Source organism: Magallana gigas, chromosome 3 (assembly GCF_963853765.1).
Source record: "Magallana gigas chromosome 3, xbMagGiga1.1, whole genome shotgun sequence".
In the NCBI taxonomy this organism is placed as follows: domain Eukaryota; kingdom Metazoa; phylum Mollusca; class Bivalvia; order Ostreida; family Ostreidae; genus Magallana; species Magallana gigas.
The window spans coordinates 55,911,525-55,930,089 of NC_088855.1; the positions used below are offsets into that span (position 1 = coordinate 55,911,525).

At 34.9% G+C, this 18,565-nt stretch overlaps 2 protein-coding genes across 4 annotated transcripts in view; one reads left to right on the forward strand and one right to left on the reverse strand.

Annotated features, from left to right (window-relative positions):
- The window catches only part of LOC105326087 (leucine-rich repeat and coiled-coil domain-containing protein 1), a 70,529-nt gene that overhangs the window by 11,951 nt on the left and 40,013 nt on the right, over positions 1-18,565 (forward strand). For both annotated transcript variants that reach the window (XM_034482357.2, XM_066080499.1), the window contains one exon: positions 14,355-14,457. In XM_034482357.2, the coding sequence (XP_034338248.2) occupies positions 14,355-14,457 (103 nt within the window). The remainder of the gene's footprint in view (positions 1-14,354; positions 14,458-18,565) is intronic.
- On the reverse strand, positions 1,678-17,262 carry LOC117692905 (FMRFamide receptor). Of its 2 annotated transcripts, none has more exons than XM_034482360.2 (2): positions 16,939-17,262; positions 1,678-3,141 (listed from the first exon to the last, which is right to left on the reverse strand). In XM_034482360.2, the coding sequence occupies exon 2, from the start codon at positions 3,119-3,121 to the stop codon at positions 1,991-1,993; it is 1,131 nt and encodes a 376-aa protein (XP_034338251.1). In that variant the 5' UTR covers positions 3,122-3,141; positions 16,939-17,262; the 3' UTR covers positions 1,678-1,990. The 2 variants fall into 2 exon arrangements, with proteins under 2 accessions (XP_034338251.1, XP_034338250.1); XM_034482359.2 differs by lacking the exon at positions 16,939-17,262 and adding an exon at positions 9,493-9,854.

An 18,565-nucleotide genomic window follows, 5' to 3' on the forward strand; every position in this document is an offset into this window, starting at 1 on the left:
GAACTGAAAAAATTAGCTATAGGTTTGCATTTTCATTGATTTGGAAAATCATCATTGACAATTTTATCACTGTCTAGTGTCTCTATTTGCTGATAAGACACAAAATAAATCTCTTTACAAAATATTACCATTAAAAGTCGATTGGTTTTATGTACTTTTGCTAGATTTTTCATTATTGTTTACTTTTTCAAGAAATTGCATCCCTTCAGGCTTTTGATAGTGTTTTTGAGTACAAAGTCATTTATCTCCAACAGTCAAAAGCTGTAAAAAGTCTATACAGTAATGGGAAATATTGTTTTTATTGCACTTTTGCAGTGGAAAAGAAACAAATTTTTAAAAGCTGAATGAAGCATTTTTGAGTTTTCAATGATGAAAGTTATTGGAATAAGACGGGCCTTAAGCCCAGTTTGGAAGTGTACTGATGTAAATGCATTAATGTCAGCTATTGTTATAAATTGTGTCCATGATTTGAAACGGGCTGGCAGAAGATGTATTTTTTGTGTATTCAGAAATTATGAATGGCTTTTAATTTTCAAAACTTGGAAATATTTTTATTGTCTCTAATTATAAATGATAACCCTGGGAAAAATATTTACGAGTTGGACATCAAAAGTACAAAAAAATACAAAAAAATACCAAAAACGCTCAGTACGCTTATAAAGTGCATAACAAAGAAAAAATTGGTCAGAAAAAAAATCATTGTATTGGCAGGTTTGATGAAATAATTCTAATTGTTTGGCATTTTGACTATTAAATTTTACTTTTGTGTAAGAAAGATGTTATAATTATAAGACTTATATAGTTTCCCTACATGTAATTTTGTACAGAGAAATCAATGCAAGTTGATAAGAGAAACAAGGTAGTCTTGCCTTGACTTAAGCCGTGAGTTAATAATGTCTTCTTTTGCAACAAAGGTGTGATCTCCTTCGCCCCTGTCAAGGACATCGGTACAAGTGTCCTTGGGTTTGATGTTAATCGTGTCTAGTTATGTGTTTCTTTCCCAATGAGGTCAACTTTTGCCTCTCTGTAAGATTGTCCTACAGTGACTGAGACCTGGCCCCGCCCCTCCTGTGGACTAGGGCCGATGGTGAGGCAGTGGCCCCTGGGCGACCTACAGCTGCCATGGACAACGTTAATGTCGGTTCTGGAACACAGTCATGAGAGAGCGGTCTAGTTTTACATGGAATTTAATGCTGTGATCTCATGTTCAAACGTCATGTTGGGAGCTGACTCAAAGCAAATTAAAGCCGTCAGCTCAAGATGAATGACAAGTTTTGTGGAGAGATTTTTTTTTACTGTCTGTGAAATATTGGCAAACAATTCAGTCGGGCTAATTAAAGTACATGTCTTTTAATTCCTAAAATGTTACTTCATTAAGGAAACTAGGTGACCTCGAAAGAAACAGAATTAGATAAAACATTGCCCTCTCCATTTCAGAAAAATTATTTATAGAAAAATGGCACCAAGTTTTGTCTTCAATCAGACCAATACATCCATCATTTTTTTCCACTTTGTACCCAGAAATCCTCCTGCCGATCATTTTAGTCAATATTCTACATGTAAATAGTTTAGATATTGTTTATTTTATAAAAGTCCTGTCTCTGGACTCATCCCTCTTGAGAGAGAAGTTCTTAGAACTTCGATCCATGAATCATCTAAAAAATTACAAGACTAGTAAGCAAGGTAATTATTTAATGTAAAATCAGAGCGCAAACATTTTCCTGATCAGAGTTCGTCACATTGATCTGTTACTAACAGTCACCAAGAGGTCAGCTCAATGCTAGAGTACTCAGTTTGTGTGAGGAAATTCAAAATATGTAGTATTCACAATGAAGTTCATGATTCATAATTATGATATGCAAGAAAAATAAAAAAAAAAGAAGGGAAAAAAAGTTCAACATATATACAACTCTAACAAGTCTGGTTTTCTGGAATGAAAATAAATATATAAATATATCACTGAAGAAATTCATAAAAGTTACTGAGTTACTCAGAGAAAGGTGCTTTCTGTGTTGTAAACTTTCATGCTGTTTCCACGGCGACTTCCAGAACTGTCGTACAATGTGTACTTGTAGCGTGTGCCCTTTCGTTTCCATGGATAGTACACAATCTTAATAAAAACGCGTCTAAAGCGTTTACCAAAAACACAGTACAGAATAAAATTGACTGCGGAGTTGACGATGACCATCAGGTTTGTGATGGAGGTCAGGCGAATGTAGTGCAGGCTGCACTGAAGCTTACTCTTATCAAACATTGTCCACAGAATGTTGTCAGCGATGGAGGGAAGCTGGCAGAGGAGGAACACCACGATGACCGCGATCAGCATGATGGTCAGGTTCGCCTCCTTGGCGGCGTTCGTACTCATCCTGTTTCGAGTCTTTTTTGCGTTTTTGACGGCCCACATGAGCTGAATATTGAGGATGAAGATAAGCACAAACGGCCCCAGGAACATCACAACCAGCTGCAGACAAATGAAGTAGATCTTTTTGAAGTCTGTGTTGCTTCCCAGGGTGGTTGTTATCAGCTCTGGGACTGAGCGATTCAGGCTGGAGTTCCAAGTCTCCACAACAGTGTATTCAAAAAATCGAGGCACATTGTAAATGACTGAGCAGACAAAGATTAGAATTATTATTCTTTTGGTTCGGGATTTGGTGCATGTGTTGGCTGCCTTAAGGGGATGACACACTGCAATGTAACGCTCTATGGTAAAGCCCACGGTAGTGTATACAGTTCCTGTCTGAGCCACCAGGGCGAGGGGATACAGATACTGGTTCATGTAGACCGAGACAAAGTAGTACTCCATCAGTATGTTCTTCTCCAGGTAGATGGTAGGGAGAGCCATCAGCAGAATCATGGCCAGTAGCACTCCCGTGTCGTAGACAGCCAGAGAAATCAGGTAGTAAGACGTGGAACTCCTCATCAGCCGATGACGCAGCACCAGAATCGCCAGGATGTTGCCGATGATGCCGTAAGCTGCAATGATGTTGCCCACCACGCCCCATGTATAGAACTGGAAGCTGATGGCTTTGTGGTAGATTTCGATGCAGGAGTCCGCCTCAGGCGTGCTGTTTGTGATGTTGCTGAGGTTAAGGATGTTCATTGGCTGGAATGTGTCCTCCATTGTAGAGGTATTGGTGAAAACTACAAAAGAAAACCTGAGATTATACAAAAGATGTCAACTTAATATCTGTGTCGATTATTCTTGATTTGGTTTAGTTTCTTTCTATTTCTGACCATCCCCCTTCCTTTAAAAAACCATTATGAAAGAAAACAAACAAAACACAATAAGAAAAAAACTCATTAATACCAGCGTTGATTAATTTTATTTCAAATTTTATTATTTGGATTGATAATTCACTTTTGAATGAGATTTAGTTTAACACTATGGTTATTTCAATGTACTAGATTACTGAAATATTATTTATAACTGGTACAAACATAAAAAGAGAAAAAGCTTTTAAATGAATTCATCAGTTATTTTAATTTGATACATTAGAGGCTGGAAAAGTGAGGTCAATCAGTAGCAATTGTGTGTTTTACAAGTTGATTTCCATTTTATATAAGTTGTGTTATTGTTACCAAAAATAAATCAGCTTTTGCCTATTCTTGTACACAAAGTAAAAAAAAATCTCTTCAAATATGAGGAAATTAAACTGGTGAATATTTTATATCAATTGTAGTCTGTGATAAAGCATTATCTATGTAATGTAATAACTTGAAAGTAAAACCCGTTACACAGACTCATTATGTTATGATGACTATTTGCAGAGTTTTCTATTTCTTGAGGATTGGATGTGGTAATTGGTTGATCCGATGGCTTTTAGTGCTGGATCTGTCCATCTGTGTACTGCTGCCACGCTTTATTGGTACCTGGACCCCACTGATAGAGGACTAAGCCACCCATTTCTGTGGGCTTCACTCTCCCAATCTCGGAAGCCTTCATTTATGTACCTCTAATCCTCCATATTGTTCTACCATTGGTTGGTAATTTTGTCCTTTCTTGGACTCTGTTGATGCAGGGAAGCAATCATCTTTATGGAGAAATGGTCAGTTCCTGCTAACAACCCTCCCAAATGAAGTCTGGTGATTAATCGCACGGGATTCCTTTCTTGTTACTGATTAGGTGAGATGGGTGGCATGTTTTAATGTTGCTCAGGCGGCCTCCTGAAAACTAGCGCCAAGTACCTGACACATTGCTGATTTTGGGGCTGTTAATCTGATAACGTCGGACTTTCCTGTGCTCTTCACTGATGTCCTGTTCTGCTGTAATCCACTTTGGTTGCTCTCTCTAATACTGATCTAAACTGATTGATTTCTCAAGGAGGTTGAACACCATGCTGTTTCACAGTTAACTGAGAAAGACGGGTTTTTTTCTCAGTAATTATCCCCTCAAATCTGATGTAATTCTTTTCAAAGTTGTTCATTGTGATAGTCTATGAGAGTAAAGCTGTGTAGAAGATCATTCAAATCTGTCATCACAGTTTTGTTGGTGAAAAATAAAAACAAAGATACATGTATATTGCTTCTTGAGAGTAGGAGGACCTGAATATAAGTTTAATTTTGGAGCTGCTTAATTGGAATAGTTGCAGCATGGTAAAGTTATTGACCTTTCCTCAACCCTATATCACACAGTGCTTCAAAATCCAGTACAAGCCTTCTAATTAGCAGATACTTGTACCTGAATTAAAACATGTTTTGATCCAGTGAAGATAAACAGATAAGATGAGATCTCCATCCCTCCATGATACATAGCTGCAACTCTGACACAGTGGGGGCACACCTGTGCCATGGGTGGCATCACCACAGTGATGTAGCACCTACAGCCAGCGTACCTGCTCTGGAAGACCTTGACACTTCACACCTGTCCTTCACCTGACAATCTTAATACTGACAATCTGTGCAGTCTGTGTTTTCCCCCATTAGCTGGCAGCCACTTGGTGCATTGTAACGATCACTTACTTATGTTCCCTTAGAGGGCCTGATTCTGACTAAACATGTAATACTTGAGATCAATCATCAGACCTTTCTTAGATTCTTTTGTATATTAAAGTTTTTCTCTCAGATTGTCTGATGGTGTGTACTCTGTTGGTTATTTTAAAACCTTGAGATTCTATTCTGTTTGCTATCAAACAGTGGTTTGTTCTTCAACTTAAAACACTGCAAAGTCATTAAAACTGATTAATAGTCATAAAGATAAACAATTATCAAGTTTGTCAATCACATTTGAAATAACTGTAAGTGTTCAAAGGTTCAGAGAAGGTCAGATTTGTGATAATTTTGTGCTTGTAAAGTTTAATTGCCTCAGGTCTTTTGGACATCTTTGTATTTTTGCAAATTAACTGAATCATCTGCATTTGCATACAATTGTTTTTGGTCGCATTGTTTAGATCTGCATCTTTGAGGAAGGTTGCATTCTTTGAGGAGAATACAGGCTGTTTTTCATTCACACTGAAGTGAGTAGCATGCTAGGCAGATCAGCAGGAATGGAACCATCTATCTTCTGTGGTCATAGAACCCTATAAAATTCCATTAGAATTCCACTCCATTTGTTTTCTCCAATTAATTACCCCATCTTTCTATTATTGCCAAAAGCTCTTTACTGAAGCCCAAGGTGTGTTCGACAATAGTTAAAGAATTACAGCAATCGTGCTTACATGGAGAGCAATGAGTAAAACAAAAGGAGAGTAATATCGGAGTGAGAAATTGACGGATTAAGATGGAACCAAACCCGGAACATGCAGTAGTCGCCTAACTCTGAAGTTACGAGACCATGCACAGAATCGCTCTGGTGGAAGGAAGCTGAGAGTGAATGACCACAGCATCTTGCGAGCTTTCCGGGGCCCGTATCGCTGTGTTAGATTTTCCTGGTATTTTCTCATGTGAATGCTTTTCCCCTTTGTGGTTGGTCTATAACGCTTCAAATCCATCAAATTCTCAACAATATTGTGTTCTGTGGTATTGATTTTTGAGACTTAATTACTTTATTAAAAGAGGATTTTTTGCCACTTATGACTTTCTATTTTATTTGATGTAAACAAGGCTCTTCTAATGTTAGAAAAAGCCATTAAAGAACTTATAAAAAAAGATATTGATTAATAATTTGTAAATAATTTGTTAAAATTAACAGCTTTTCAAAGAGAGTCATTCTATTATTGTAATCCCAAGTGATCTTGGTGAATTGAGACAAAGGGTTGTTTTCAACAGTAGTTGATATTTCTACGTTGATCCTCAAGAATAATGAATTAATCGAACAAGCTGGTAATTATATTTATGGGTAGAGATTAAGGATTAGATTGTGTTTCAATCCCGAGTTCTGTACTTTATGTCCTGGGCTTCTCTCACACTAATCCACACAAGTGACAGTATGAGATACTATAGAGGTTGAACTCAGTTTAACAGCCAGACATTATCATAAGATGAAATGAGTCTTCTTCTTTTCAATTATTTTTCATTATTATTCTTGGGATCAATAGGATTAAGTCTGCGTTGAATTGCAGTATAGGTTTTCCATGGAGTTCCGAGATTTCATCCCGAGATCGCCCGGATCAGTTTATTGTCACCCCAGCTGTCTCAGACCTGGACAGCCGAGATTCCCTCAATGTCGTCGTCTCGCAGAATCAAATTGTGTTCTCACATAGATTTTTTTTTACCATGTGTCTAATGGAGCAGAAAAAAGAATAATGAAATCAAAAGCTAAATGGGGAAATCATTGGGGATGTTAATGGCTTCCTTACAGTGTTAAGGCTCTGGAAGCATTGGTGATAATGACCTGTTTTGTATCAAGTTTCCTTGTATCATTAGATCGGCAATAATATATGTTTAAATATAAAGCACCGTCTGATTTTAGAAATATTGTAGATTTGAAGTCAGATGGAAGTCTTTGAAAGTGTCAATTAACATATTTTCCATGATGCTCAAAGAGTAACCGAGATTTACGGAAAATAATGCCAGGGATGTGAAAAGTCCAGTAACCGCCAGACCGCGGTTACTTAAAGGAATAGTTCAGGAGATAGCCAGGTGATGTGGTGGCTTTATCAGGGATGCCCATGTGAGAACCCAGGATGAGATTTCAGGGAATGTTTATTTCTTTAGCCTTGTTATCGCATGTAATCATTAATTGTAAGGAAATATTGACAGTTTTAGTATCAGAGTTCAGAAGAATTTATAGATTCCCTGCAAACAGGTGGATGAATAATGAAGATCTGAATAAAAAATGTCCACAAAGCTGTGGTTGTTTTGATTTCAGTCATATAATTTCAGGATTGTAAGGGATTTGCATCTTGAATTTGTATTATTTCTGGGAAATGAACTTTTCATTCTCTCCATCAAAGGAGAAAAAAAAATTAATGAAAACGGAAAGTCTTTGATTGAGCTATCCTTGGAAATGTGAAACAGGTTTATAACAAACCACAAAATAGGTAGCACAATAAAAAATTACTTTGATGTTATGTGTGTTTTGCAGGCATACAACAGTAATACAGAGGGGAGAGAGGTGACCACTTTTAGACAAATAGTTTAAATGACTAATACATGTACCAGGAAAACGACAGCTTTCAAGCTTTCAATAAAAGATTTATATTCTGCAAGATCTCTAACATTCATATACATCTGGAAGTCATATATCGAAAGGGGGAAATAGATGAAGGTGGATTCAAGTGTATAATTGTCTTAAAATGATAGAGAGCATTGAATCCTTGATACCTTGAATTAAAAAATTGTTACATTAAAGTCCATTTAATAATATCGGAATGGTCTCAGGCTTTTTGCATACATTTATAGGAGAGTAATTTTGTTGATTTGAATTTGGAATGGACATGAATAAGCCCAAGCTTTAGACTAATAGGCTGTCCCTATAGTCAATCTTCTAATTGAAATAAATTTATGATCCTTTTAAAACATAAATAGTATTAATTCCAAAAATCTAAAAATCCCTCTTGTTGTAAATTTGTGAAGAAGTATGAATTTTATGTTCGCATTTGTGATTTATGACGATGTGTGGATTTTTTTATCATTTATCTGGGGAAAACAAGAGCGAAAAATCTGCCGCAAATTTATAACATGTTTTGGAAAATTAAGCTGGATTCCGAGTATATCAGAATAGCCTGCTGAGAGTACGACATAGTGAACACATTAGTAATCATGTTATTGATGTCTGAATTATTGGGTAATAATTACTGTTTTATTCAACTTCTAAATATTTCATAGGGAATTCATTGGCTTTGAATTTATTGCGATTGTAAGATTTAACCCAGTTTTGGGGGGAATTTTGACGTTAGTGGGGACTTTAGTCTGAATCTTTATGGTCTGAGTCTGTAGACGGAGACACAACATCCCCTTTAAGGGTTTGATCATGACGTAGATTGCTTCTTTCAAAAAAAGGATATAAAATTGAGTACTGTAGATCCCTAATTAAATTCAAGGAATTTTCTGTGTTAAATTGCAAGAAGCACCACTAATGGTTTTAAAATCACACTTTCATACAGTGATAGCTATTTCATTTTTTGTGATTTGACTCAGAACAAGGAATCACAGAATTAAGTACTCGCAAAAAAAAAATATGATAAGGAATGTACTGTAGTCCAATTACTTGACTCCAACAAGGTGAATTCCTCGACACCAATTTTAATTTTAAAACATGAATGTTTAATTTATCTTTTGTTCTTTTTAATTCAATATTGAAATTATTATTGAAGTATTTTCTATTTGCTTTCCTTTCATATTTTTTTTCATTATACATGTATAATGTGAGCTTGACTTTTTAGAATTGAATTATTTTGTTTTTGTGAAAATGGAAGTTTTATTATAATATTAACCATTTATGTACACTTTGTGAAATCAATGGTGATTTACATTACAGATAATTTATCCTAGCTTATTGATATCTATTTGATATTATCTCTTTCTTTATGTATCTGGAGTTGGTGTTTTTTATCAGATTGCTTGAATTAAAAGCTCATTTGTCAAATGATTAAGAAGTGTAGAATTCTGTTTCACCCAACTACGGCTAGTGACCAAGGCTTTAATCCAACCAGCCGTGTAAAATTTTTAAAGCCATTTTGCTTCTAATGAGTTTTTCTCTTGTCATATCAAACAACGCAAAGATGACAAGAAAATAGAATGAATCCAGACATCAAAATTTGAATTAAAAAGAGATGAAAGAATTCCTATCATATTAGGATTAAGAAACTTGGATCAGTCAATTCTGTATATTTTAAATTTAATCAATTTGTGTGAATCAGCAGAGATAGCCTAACAGCTCTAAATAAAAGTATCAAAAAAATCATTTTTGTTAAACATTTAACTTTTTATGTTGACAATTGTTTCAGCATTTGTATTATGAATGGAAATCATTTAAAAAAAAACTTTTGAAAAATTCTTCTTCAAAACATTATCAAATATCAATCAAAATATGATTCAGAAATTATGTAAAATAAACATGGATATTTAAAAATTAAATAACAAATATCAGGCACAAGAAAGTGAAATACTTACCAAAAATCTACGAGAAACAACACATTGGGTAAGATTTCCTGAAACAATTAAATGGTTAACACTTTGTGATGCACCATTGTAACCCCATAAAACCTGAACAAATGTTTTTTACAAAGCTGCAACTGCTACTAATATAAACAGTGAGCAACTCAATCAGATGTATTTATGGACCTCCGCTTGTGATAGGGCATCCCTTAAATTGCACCTATCAGTGAGAAGCTTTCAGCTCGCCACTTAAAGCCCTCGTTTGATTGGTGGAAACAGATTAGATCTTCTATTGATTGCTAATAGATTCAGCATGTTCAAAAAGAAAAAGAAATTTTTGATAAAGGTGATTATCTAAATTTTTAAAAATTGTCTTAAAATTAAAGTAAGGTTCATACAGATGATTAAATTTGAATTGGTCAGTTGTCAAAACATTTAATTTTGATTTTTTGTATTAAATTTAAAGTCTATAATTTCTGTTTTAAAAGCAAATATTTTTTCAAAAGAGTGTGCTTTCCGTGAGAATTTAGTGGTTCTTATATCTTTAGGTAATTTTGGAATTGTTCAATGATTCCATTTTATGAGATGATCATTAAATTCTCTTTTAAGCAACTGTTTTATGTGTTTCAGACCTCATTACAACAGCTAACCTTGTCTGTGAAAACATCCCCTTCTGAAAAGCGGTTCTTTCATATTTCTTGTAATCATGTGACAGTTAACATAAAATATGAAGCAGCGGTGAGGATAAAAAGATTTTCTGTCATAATGGTCTGTGACTAAAGCGGGGAATAGCCCAGGGCCCGTAGGATATTGTTTTTGTGTACCCTGGTAATTCTGTGTCTCTCTTGACGTTTTGATGTAAATGACAGCAAGGGAACACTTGTGATTGCTGTGTTTAAGCACTAATTTATGGGGGAAACCAATAGTTCATTCATCCCAAGACATCCCAACACTTATTTTGACCTTTTGCCTGGAGAACTGCAAACACTGTTTATAGAGTTTTTTAGCGAGGTGTTGTACACACCTAATTAACTATTAGAAAGTCCTTGGTCTGTCAATACATCTATCAATTTGCATTTACATGATTTCATATTTTTTATATTTAACTGTATAAGGTTTTAAATATTTGTTTATTAGTATAGTATTGTTTCTAATCTAAAGCATTTGCATTATTATGCTCATAGTATTTATCTGCATAACTTTTGTATCTGTATATGAACCATATAGTAAAGGGGGTTTTTTTTGGGGGGGGGGGGGTTGCAAGCAGTGTAGTTGCAGAGAAGAAGAAAGTGTTGATAACATTTTGCAGCATCAAGTATCTTGAAACAAATGAAAAAATGTGCAGATCTCTTCTCACTTTCTGCTGATAACTAATGAAAAGCAAGGGGGGGGGGTTAAATTAACAGTTCATTTGTACTGATCAAGTAAATGACTTGGTGTAAAATGCAATTATTGTCTTAATCATAATCTACTTTGACAGGTAATACAAACTGCATGAATGTTAACTAAACTGTTGCCAGCATTGGTCAACTGATATAAAGATATTTAGATTACTAGTGATTGATTGATTGATTGATTGATTGATTGATTGATTGATTGATTGATTGATTGATTGATTGATTGATTATTGATTGATTGATTGATTGATTGGACAGATATTACTCATAAATTTAGTGATTATTGATTGAATAGAAAGAAAGAGCCTGGTTAATACATGTAATTGATTGATTGTAAGAGATACTTTGATTAACTGGTTACTGTTGTTTTGATTAATTGGAAGATATACCTGGATTTACTGATATTATTGGTTTTGATTAAAAGGAAAATAAGACCTGATAAGTAAATGGATCAAGTTGATATTATTGGATGGATTGCCTGGATTAACTGGTTTTTATTGGTTTGATAAACTGGACAGAAATACCTGGATTTACTGGTTACTATTGGTTGGATAAACTGGACAGAAATACCTGGATTTACTGGTTACTATTGGTTGGATAAACTGGACAGGAATACCTGGATTTACTTGTTACTATTGGTTGGATAAACTGGCCAGAAATACCTGGATTTACTGGTTACTATTGGTTGGATAAACTGGCCAGAAATACCTGGATTTACTGGTTACTATTGGTTGGATAAACTGGACAGAAATACCTGGATTTACTGGTTACTATTGGTTGGATAAACTGGCCAGAAATACCTGGATTTACTGGTTACTATTGGTTGGATAAACTGGACAGAAATACCTGGATTTACTGGTTACTATTGGTTGGATAAACTGGACAGAAATACCTGGATTTACTGGTTACTATTGGTTGGATAAACTGGACAGAAATACCTGGATTTACTGGTTATTGGTTGGATAAACTGAACAGAAATACCTGGATTTACTGGTTATTACTGATTGGGTTAATTGGAAGAGATACCTGGATATGTAGACAATTATTGATTCAGATTTCTATTGATTAGACAAAGACACCTCATCACATATTATATATTTACTTAGTTCTCGGAGACCAGGAAAATGATGTATTAGAAATTATTGTCAGCTGTCCATCAAATAGGGAAATAGATTTCTCTAAGGTGGTCAAATAAAAACAGACAGTGACAGAGGGCATGCAGAGAGTAGCTATATTTGTCAGACACTTATCTGTAGATAACAGGCCAGGAAAGGGAATAAATGCACAAAAAGTCAAAGAAAGGGAGATAAATGCTTACTTATAAACACTGTAATTTTATCTGTTCAAAACCAACTCACCCTGCACCATACTGATTTATTATGCTCATTAGATGAATTGAACACACTAGAGCATTTGATTGGATTCTTTTTTTGTGATTTGCCTTTGTAAATTGACACTAATTTGTGATGTCATAGGAAATGTGGTTCTGTGATCACTTTTATCCTTGATCAGAGATTTGTAGTGAATTTTTACAAATTTATGTGTCAAACCAATAAAAAACCCAATTATCAGAACAAGGAATTGTGAGAGATTACTGGATTATATTGATTCGAATGAAGTCTATGAAGCTGAAAGTGTGGGCAGAATCATCGGAAACGGCAGGGTTGGGACTCCATGTGGGTATAGTAAAGGCACAGGAATAAAAGGAAAAGAATTACTTTTATAGTAAATTGTAATTTCCATGAGGAGTCACCTGGAGTGTTGTTTTATATTGTTAAAAATATATATATTTGTTTTATGGTGGATTTGTGAGTGGTATACTGCTGCTTCTCATGTCATTAGGTGTTCTATTGGCTGTGTTCTAGTCAATGACGATATATAAGCTGAAATATCTTTGTGATGTACACTATTGTACAGAAAGAAACAATTTATTTACTATTTTACTATTACTTAACCATTTAATACAAGCTTACTTTAAAACAAGTTGAATGAATAGATATTTTGTATGATCCATGTCACATAACCGACTAATCCCATGTCTTATTGTTTGTGAGTTTAATATAGATTCCTGTTTATCCCATGTAACCGTTTTTGTTAGTGTAATATAGATTCCTATTGATCCCTTGTCACAGTGTTAATGTGATATAAATTCCTCCTGATCCCATGTCACAGTGTTATGTCATTTAGATTCCTACTGATCCCATGCCACAGTGTTATGTGGTATAGATTCCTATTAATCCCATGTCATAGTGTTAATGTGATATAGATTCCTATTGACCCCATGTCATAGTGTTAATGTGATAAAGATTCCCATTGATCCCATGTCATAGTGTTAATGTGATAGAGATTCCGATTGATCCCATGTCACAGTGCTCATGTGATATTGATCCTAAATCACAGTGTTAATGTGATATAGATTCATATTGATCCCATGTCACAGTGCTCATGTGATATTGATCCTAAATCACAGTGTTAATGTGATATAGATTCCTATTGATCCCATGTCACAGTGCTCATGTGATATTGATCCTAAATCACAGTGTTAATGTGATATAGATTCCTAATGATCCCATGTCACAGTGTTAATGTGATATAGATTCCTATTGATCCCATATTACAGTCTTAATGTGATATAGATTCCTATTGACCCCATGTCATAGTGTTAATGTGATAGAGATTCCTATTGATCCCATGTCACAGTGTTAATGTGATAGAGATTCTAATTGATCCCATGTCACAGTGCTAATGTGATATTGATTCTAAATCACAGTGTTAATGTGATATAGATTCCTATTGAATCCATGTCACAGTGCGAATGTAATATTGAACCCATGTCATAGTGTTAATGTGATATAGATTCCTATTGACCCCAGGTCACAGTGTTAATGTGATATAGATTCCTATTGATCCCATGCCACAGTGTTATGTGGTATAGATTCCTATTGATCCCATGTCACAGTGTTAATGTGATATAGATTCCTATTGATCCCATGTCACAGTGCTAATATGATATTGACCCTAAATCACAGTGCTAATGTGATTTCGATTCCTATTGACCCCATGTCATAGTGTTAATGTGATATAGATTCCTATTGACCCCATTTCACAGTGTTAATGTGATATAGATTCCTATTGATCCCATGTCACAGTGTTAATGTGATAGAGGTTCTAATTGATCCCATGTCACAGTGTTAATGTGATATAGATTACTGTTGATCCCATGCTACAATGTTTGTTAGTGAGATATCAGTTTTAAATAGATTCACTTTACTTGGAAATGCTTGTTTTTATAATGAAAAATAACTTGTAGTTGAGTGGTGATAGTATAACCTTCTACAAACATCTTTTATGGTAGTATTGTATGATTATTTTTGGTAGGGATGTTCGGGAATTCTTGATAGGACATAAAACAATTCTCATTTGATTTATTAAAAGTGACTGCTCAGGTTTAATTTTTATTAAGAATTATTTTTTTTCCAGTGATGATACAGCAGAGAGTTTACCAAATGGTGCCAAGAAAACTCCCTCTGCTGTGATGGTGTTGGAGACACAGAAGAGGGATGACATTAAGTCTACCTATGTGGTATGTATGTTACCTGCTCAATTATCTATATGTGTATAGTGAGTTTGATACTTGATGAAGGATCCATATGTGGCAAGTTTGGTACCTCTATTTTTGGTACCTCAAAGTTTGGTTCCTCAGCACAATACATGACTACATGTATTTAGCAAGTACTTAACATCCTCCATGAATTGATAAATAGGGGAATAAAGTCATATTTCCTTTCATAGATATAAGAAATACACGAAATTACGTCCCCATGAACCTGTAAAACTTAGGCAATCCACAAAAATTGGCCCCCACGAAACTTAATGATTCCACAGTAATTTGTAATTCCAAATCGAACTCTTTATTTCAGTCTTTTTTTATAAATTTATTTGGCCCAGTTAAGCAATTTTGGTTGTCTCAGACTTTGAGATATTGAATGTGGTTGTGGCCTTCTATTACATAATTATTAGCACAAGATATACCTCAGAATGAAATCATACACCCTCCCTTCTGTATTTCTATCTAAAGATATACCTCAGAATGAAATCATACACCCTCCCTCCTGTATTTCTTAGCACAGGATATGTAAGAATGAAATCACATACCCCCTTCATACACCCTCCCTTCTGTATTTCTATCTCAAGATATACCTCAGAATGAAATCATACACCCTCCCTTCTGTATTTCTTAGCACAGGATATGTAAGAATGAAATCACATACCCCCTCCCTGGTGTCCCTCAGTATTTTGTATTTGATTCATTTAGTGTGTTATTCTATAACTTGATTCACATTAGGGGCTGACTTTCAATCAATATCTCTCACACTAATTGATTTATAGCCTCATCTTACGGACCTTAATCATTTGCTGTCCAAATTTGAGCTCCTCCTGCCAAACTGGGAAATACTTTTTTGTGGCTTGAATAAATTCTGACTTTTTTCTAATCATTCTGTAAAATTTCACCATTAGAACTTGATTTGGCACTCGGATTGGATTCTAAAGTTGATTCTGTGCACAGAAAACTCAGTTGTAATACAGGACAGCATTTTACAGTTACAACACATATCATCTGTCATGCTCACCAGCCATCAAATCTAACCTTTCTTCTTTTTCATGGATTTGTTAAATAATGATATTTTTTCTTCAGATAGAACCCTAAGCTTAACCCATAAATTCTTTATTTTAAATACATATTCATTATGACAAACATCATTATTTCTTTGACAATGCCTCCTGTCTTTATAAAGTATTGACCCCTCTTCCACTTATGTTTAATGAATTTTACTAAATTCATACCTATATATTGTTCCGGTCAGCCACACTTATATACCCACTGGGTGGTACCTCAATGATTGAATGTTTTTCAGTGGATCTCTCAGAGAGTTCCTTTATTCTCAGTTATGGATTGAAATTTTAACACCTGCCCAGGTGCTTGCCAAATGAGGGTGATATCTAGTTGAAGGATGACAGAATATTCATTGTGGAAACATGTATTTGGTGGATTTTCTGTCTTTGTACTCTGTTTCACTAGTATCTCATGCAAATCCCACTTTTTTATTTGTTACCCATTATAAGAATAAAATGCTGACAAAGGACTGGTTTCATTGATATAAAAGGAATTATATTACCACATTGGCTACCTGCAGGATTCCTCGTAGCAGGGTATATCAGACATCTATACGTGTTGCTATAAACTGCAACAGGAATTGTGTGAGACAAATCAGCTTCTTTTTTAGCAAAATACTATTTAGATTGAGATTGGATGTTCAAGAAAATCGGTTGTTGCCATTTGTAAAAGTCACTAATTACAATGTCCCAAAGGAGGTTTGTTGCTGGTGTTTGATTATAGACTTGCGACTGTATCATCAGAGTAGGAATGACATTTCAGAGTCTCCATCGGAAAGGTCACAGATATCGGCTCAGGATGTCCCGATCTCTGGCTCAGCCTAACTTCTGAAACACCTCTCTGGGTCATAATTAATTGGCTTCCTGTTTAGAGCTCAGTTTTGTTTACCTCAGTTGATTATTTTTAGTTTGATTACAAATCTGTAGTTATAGTGTTTAAAGCACATATTACCGGTAATTTTTTTTAGTTCATTGACCTTTGTATTAAGTAAAATTGAAACCTATATTGTTTTCTATGAAAGATATTATACACTGTAGGTTGATTGAATGGTATCTAATTTTTGCTGTATTAAGGGGGTTAGTGTATCAAAGATCTGTTAAATGTCCTGATGATGATATAATAGCTGCCATATTCATAACTCTTTTACAATATACCCAACTAGTGAGTTTGTTTTCTGGTTACAGTTTAAAAAAAAAAATTTAAAAGTCTTTCTGTAAAAATAAAAAAGTATGAGAATTTTTTTTTAATTATGCTCAGCATTTGATGAGCTCTATTTCTCTATTTTGAAAAATAAATGTATGATACCGATAGTATATTTGGTTACACTGATGCCAAATTTGTCAGTTTTAATCATGTTTTCTATGACATAAACAACATTTTATGCCTTACCCCAATAAATCGACTTTTGTTTTCATCAAAACCTGGTCACAGTTTTGATGTTTACTGCTACAGTAGATTGCTGGTGGGGTTTTTTTCTGCTGAGACTGTTTTCATGAATTGATGAGTCTTGCTGCCAATCTGGTTGTCACAGAAAGCAATATTCTCCCATCAGATCCGCAGTGATCAGCTACGGCAGCATTTTGTCTGGGGGCAGTGTTTCACTTCAGTGTCTCCATGTCCTTAATTAGCAGAATTATCATTTAATTCTTTAGCCATGTAATATTTGAAGAATTTGTTCTCATTTGTAACCTCTGTTCATATTATGGATAGACTTTGTGATCAACACTCAATTCAAACTCGGCAAAAGAAATTTATACAACTTGCTCTCCAGTTAACTATTGTTATATAAATATGTCAAACGAAAAACCTACAGCTTTAACAACACATTAAATTATCCTATGTTCAGTGTTACTATTTGCATGATATGATATTCCATACGTGTTTGACCCTGTACAACCATTGATCTACCCAAACTAAACCCATACAACCATTGATCTATCCAAACTAAACCCATACAACCATTGATCTATCCAAACTAAACCTATTCAACCACTGATCCACCCAAACTAAACCTATACAACCATTGGTCTACACAAGCTAAACCCATACAACCATTGATCTACCCAAACTTAACCCACACAACCATTGATCTACCCAAACTAAACCCATACAACCATTGGTCAACCCAAACTAAACCCATAAAACCATTGATATACCCAAACTAAACCCATACAACCATTGGTCAACCCAAACTAAACCCATAAAACCATTGATCTACCCAAACTAAACCCATACAACCATTGATCTACCCAAACTAAACCCATAAAACCATTGATCTACCCAAACTAAACTCATACAACCATTGATCTACCCAAACTAAACCCATACAACCATTGGTCAACCCAAACTAAACACGTACAACCATTGATCAACCCAAGCTTAATCCATACAACCATTGATTCACCCAAGGTAAACCCATTGATCTACCCAAACTAAACATATGAAACCACTGATCTACCCAAACTAAACCCATAAAACCATTGATCTACCCAAACTAAACCCATACAACCATTGAACAACCCAAACTAAACCCATAAAACCATTGATCTACCCAAACTAAACCTATATTACCACCCACCTACCCAAACTAAACCCATACAACCATTGATCTACCCAAACTAAACCCATACAACCATTGAACAACCCAAACTAAACCCATAAAACCATTGATCTACCCAAACTAAACCCATACAACCATTGTTCTTCCCAAACTAAACCCATAAAAACATTGATCTGCCCAAACTAAATCCATAAAACCATTGATCTACCCAAACTAAACCCATAAAACCATTGATCTACCCAAACTAAACCAATACAACCATTGATCTACCCAAACTAAACCCATACAACCATTGATCTACCCAAACTTAACCCATACAACCATTGATCTACCCAAACTAAACCCATACAACCATTGATCTACCCAAACTAAACCCATACAACCATTGGTCAACCCAAACTAAACACGTACAACCATTGATCAACCCAAGCTTAATCCATACAACCATTGATTCAC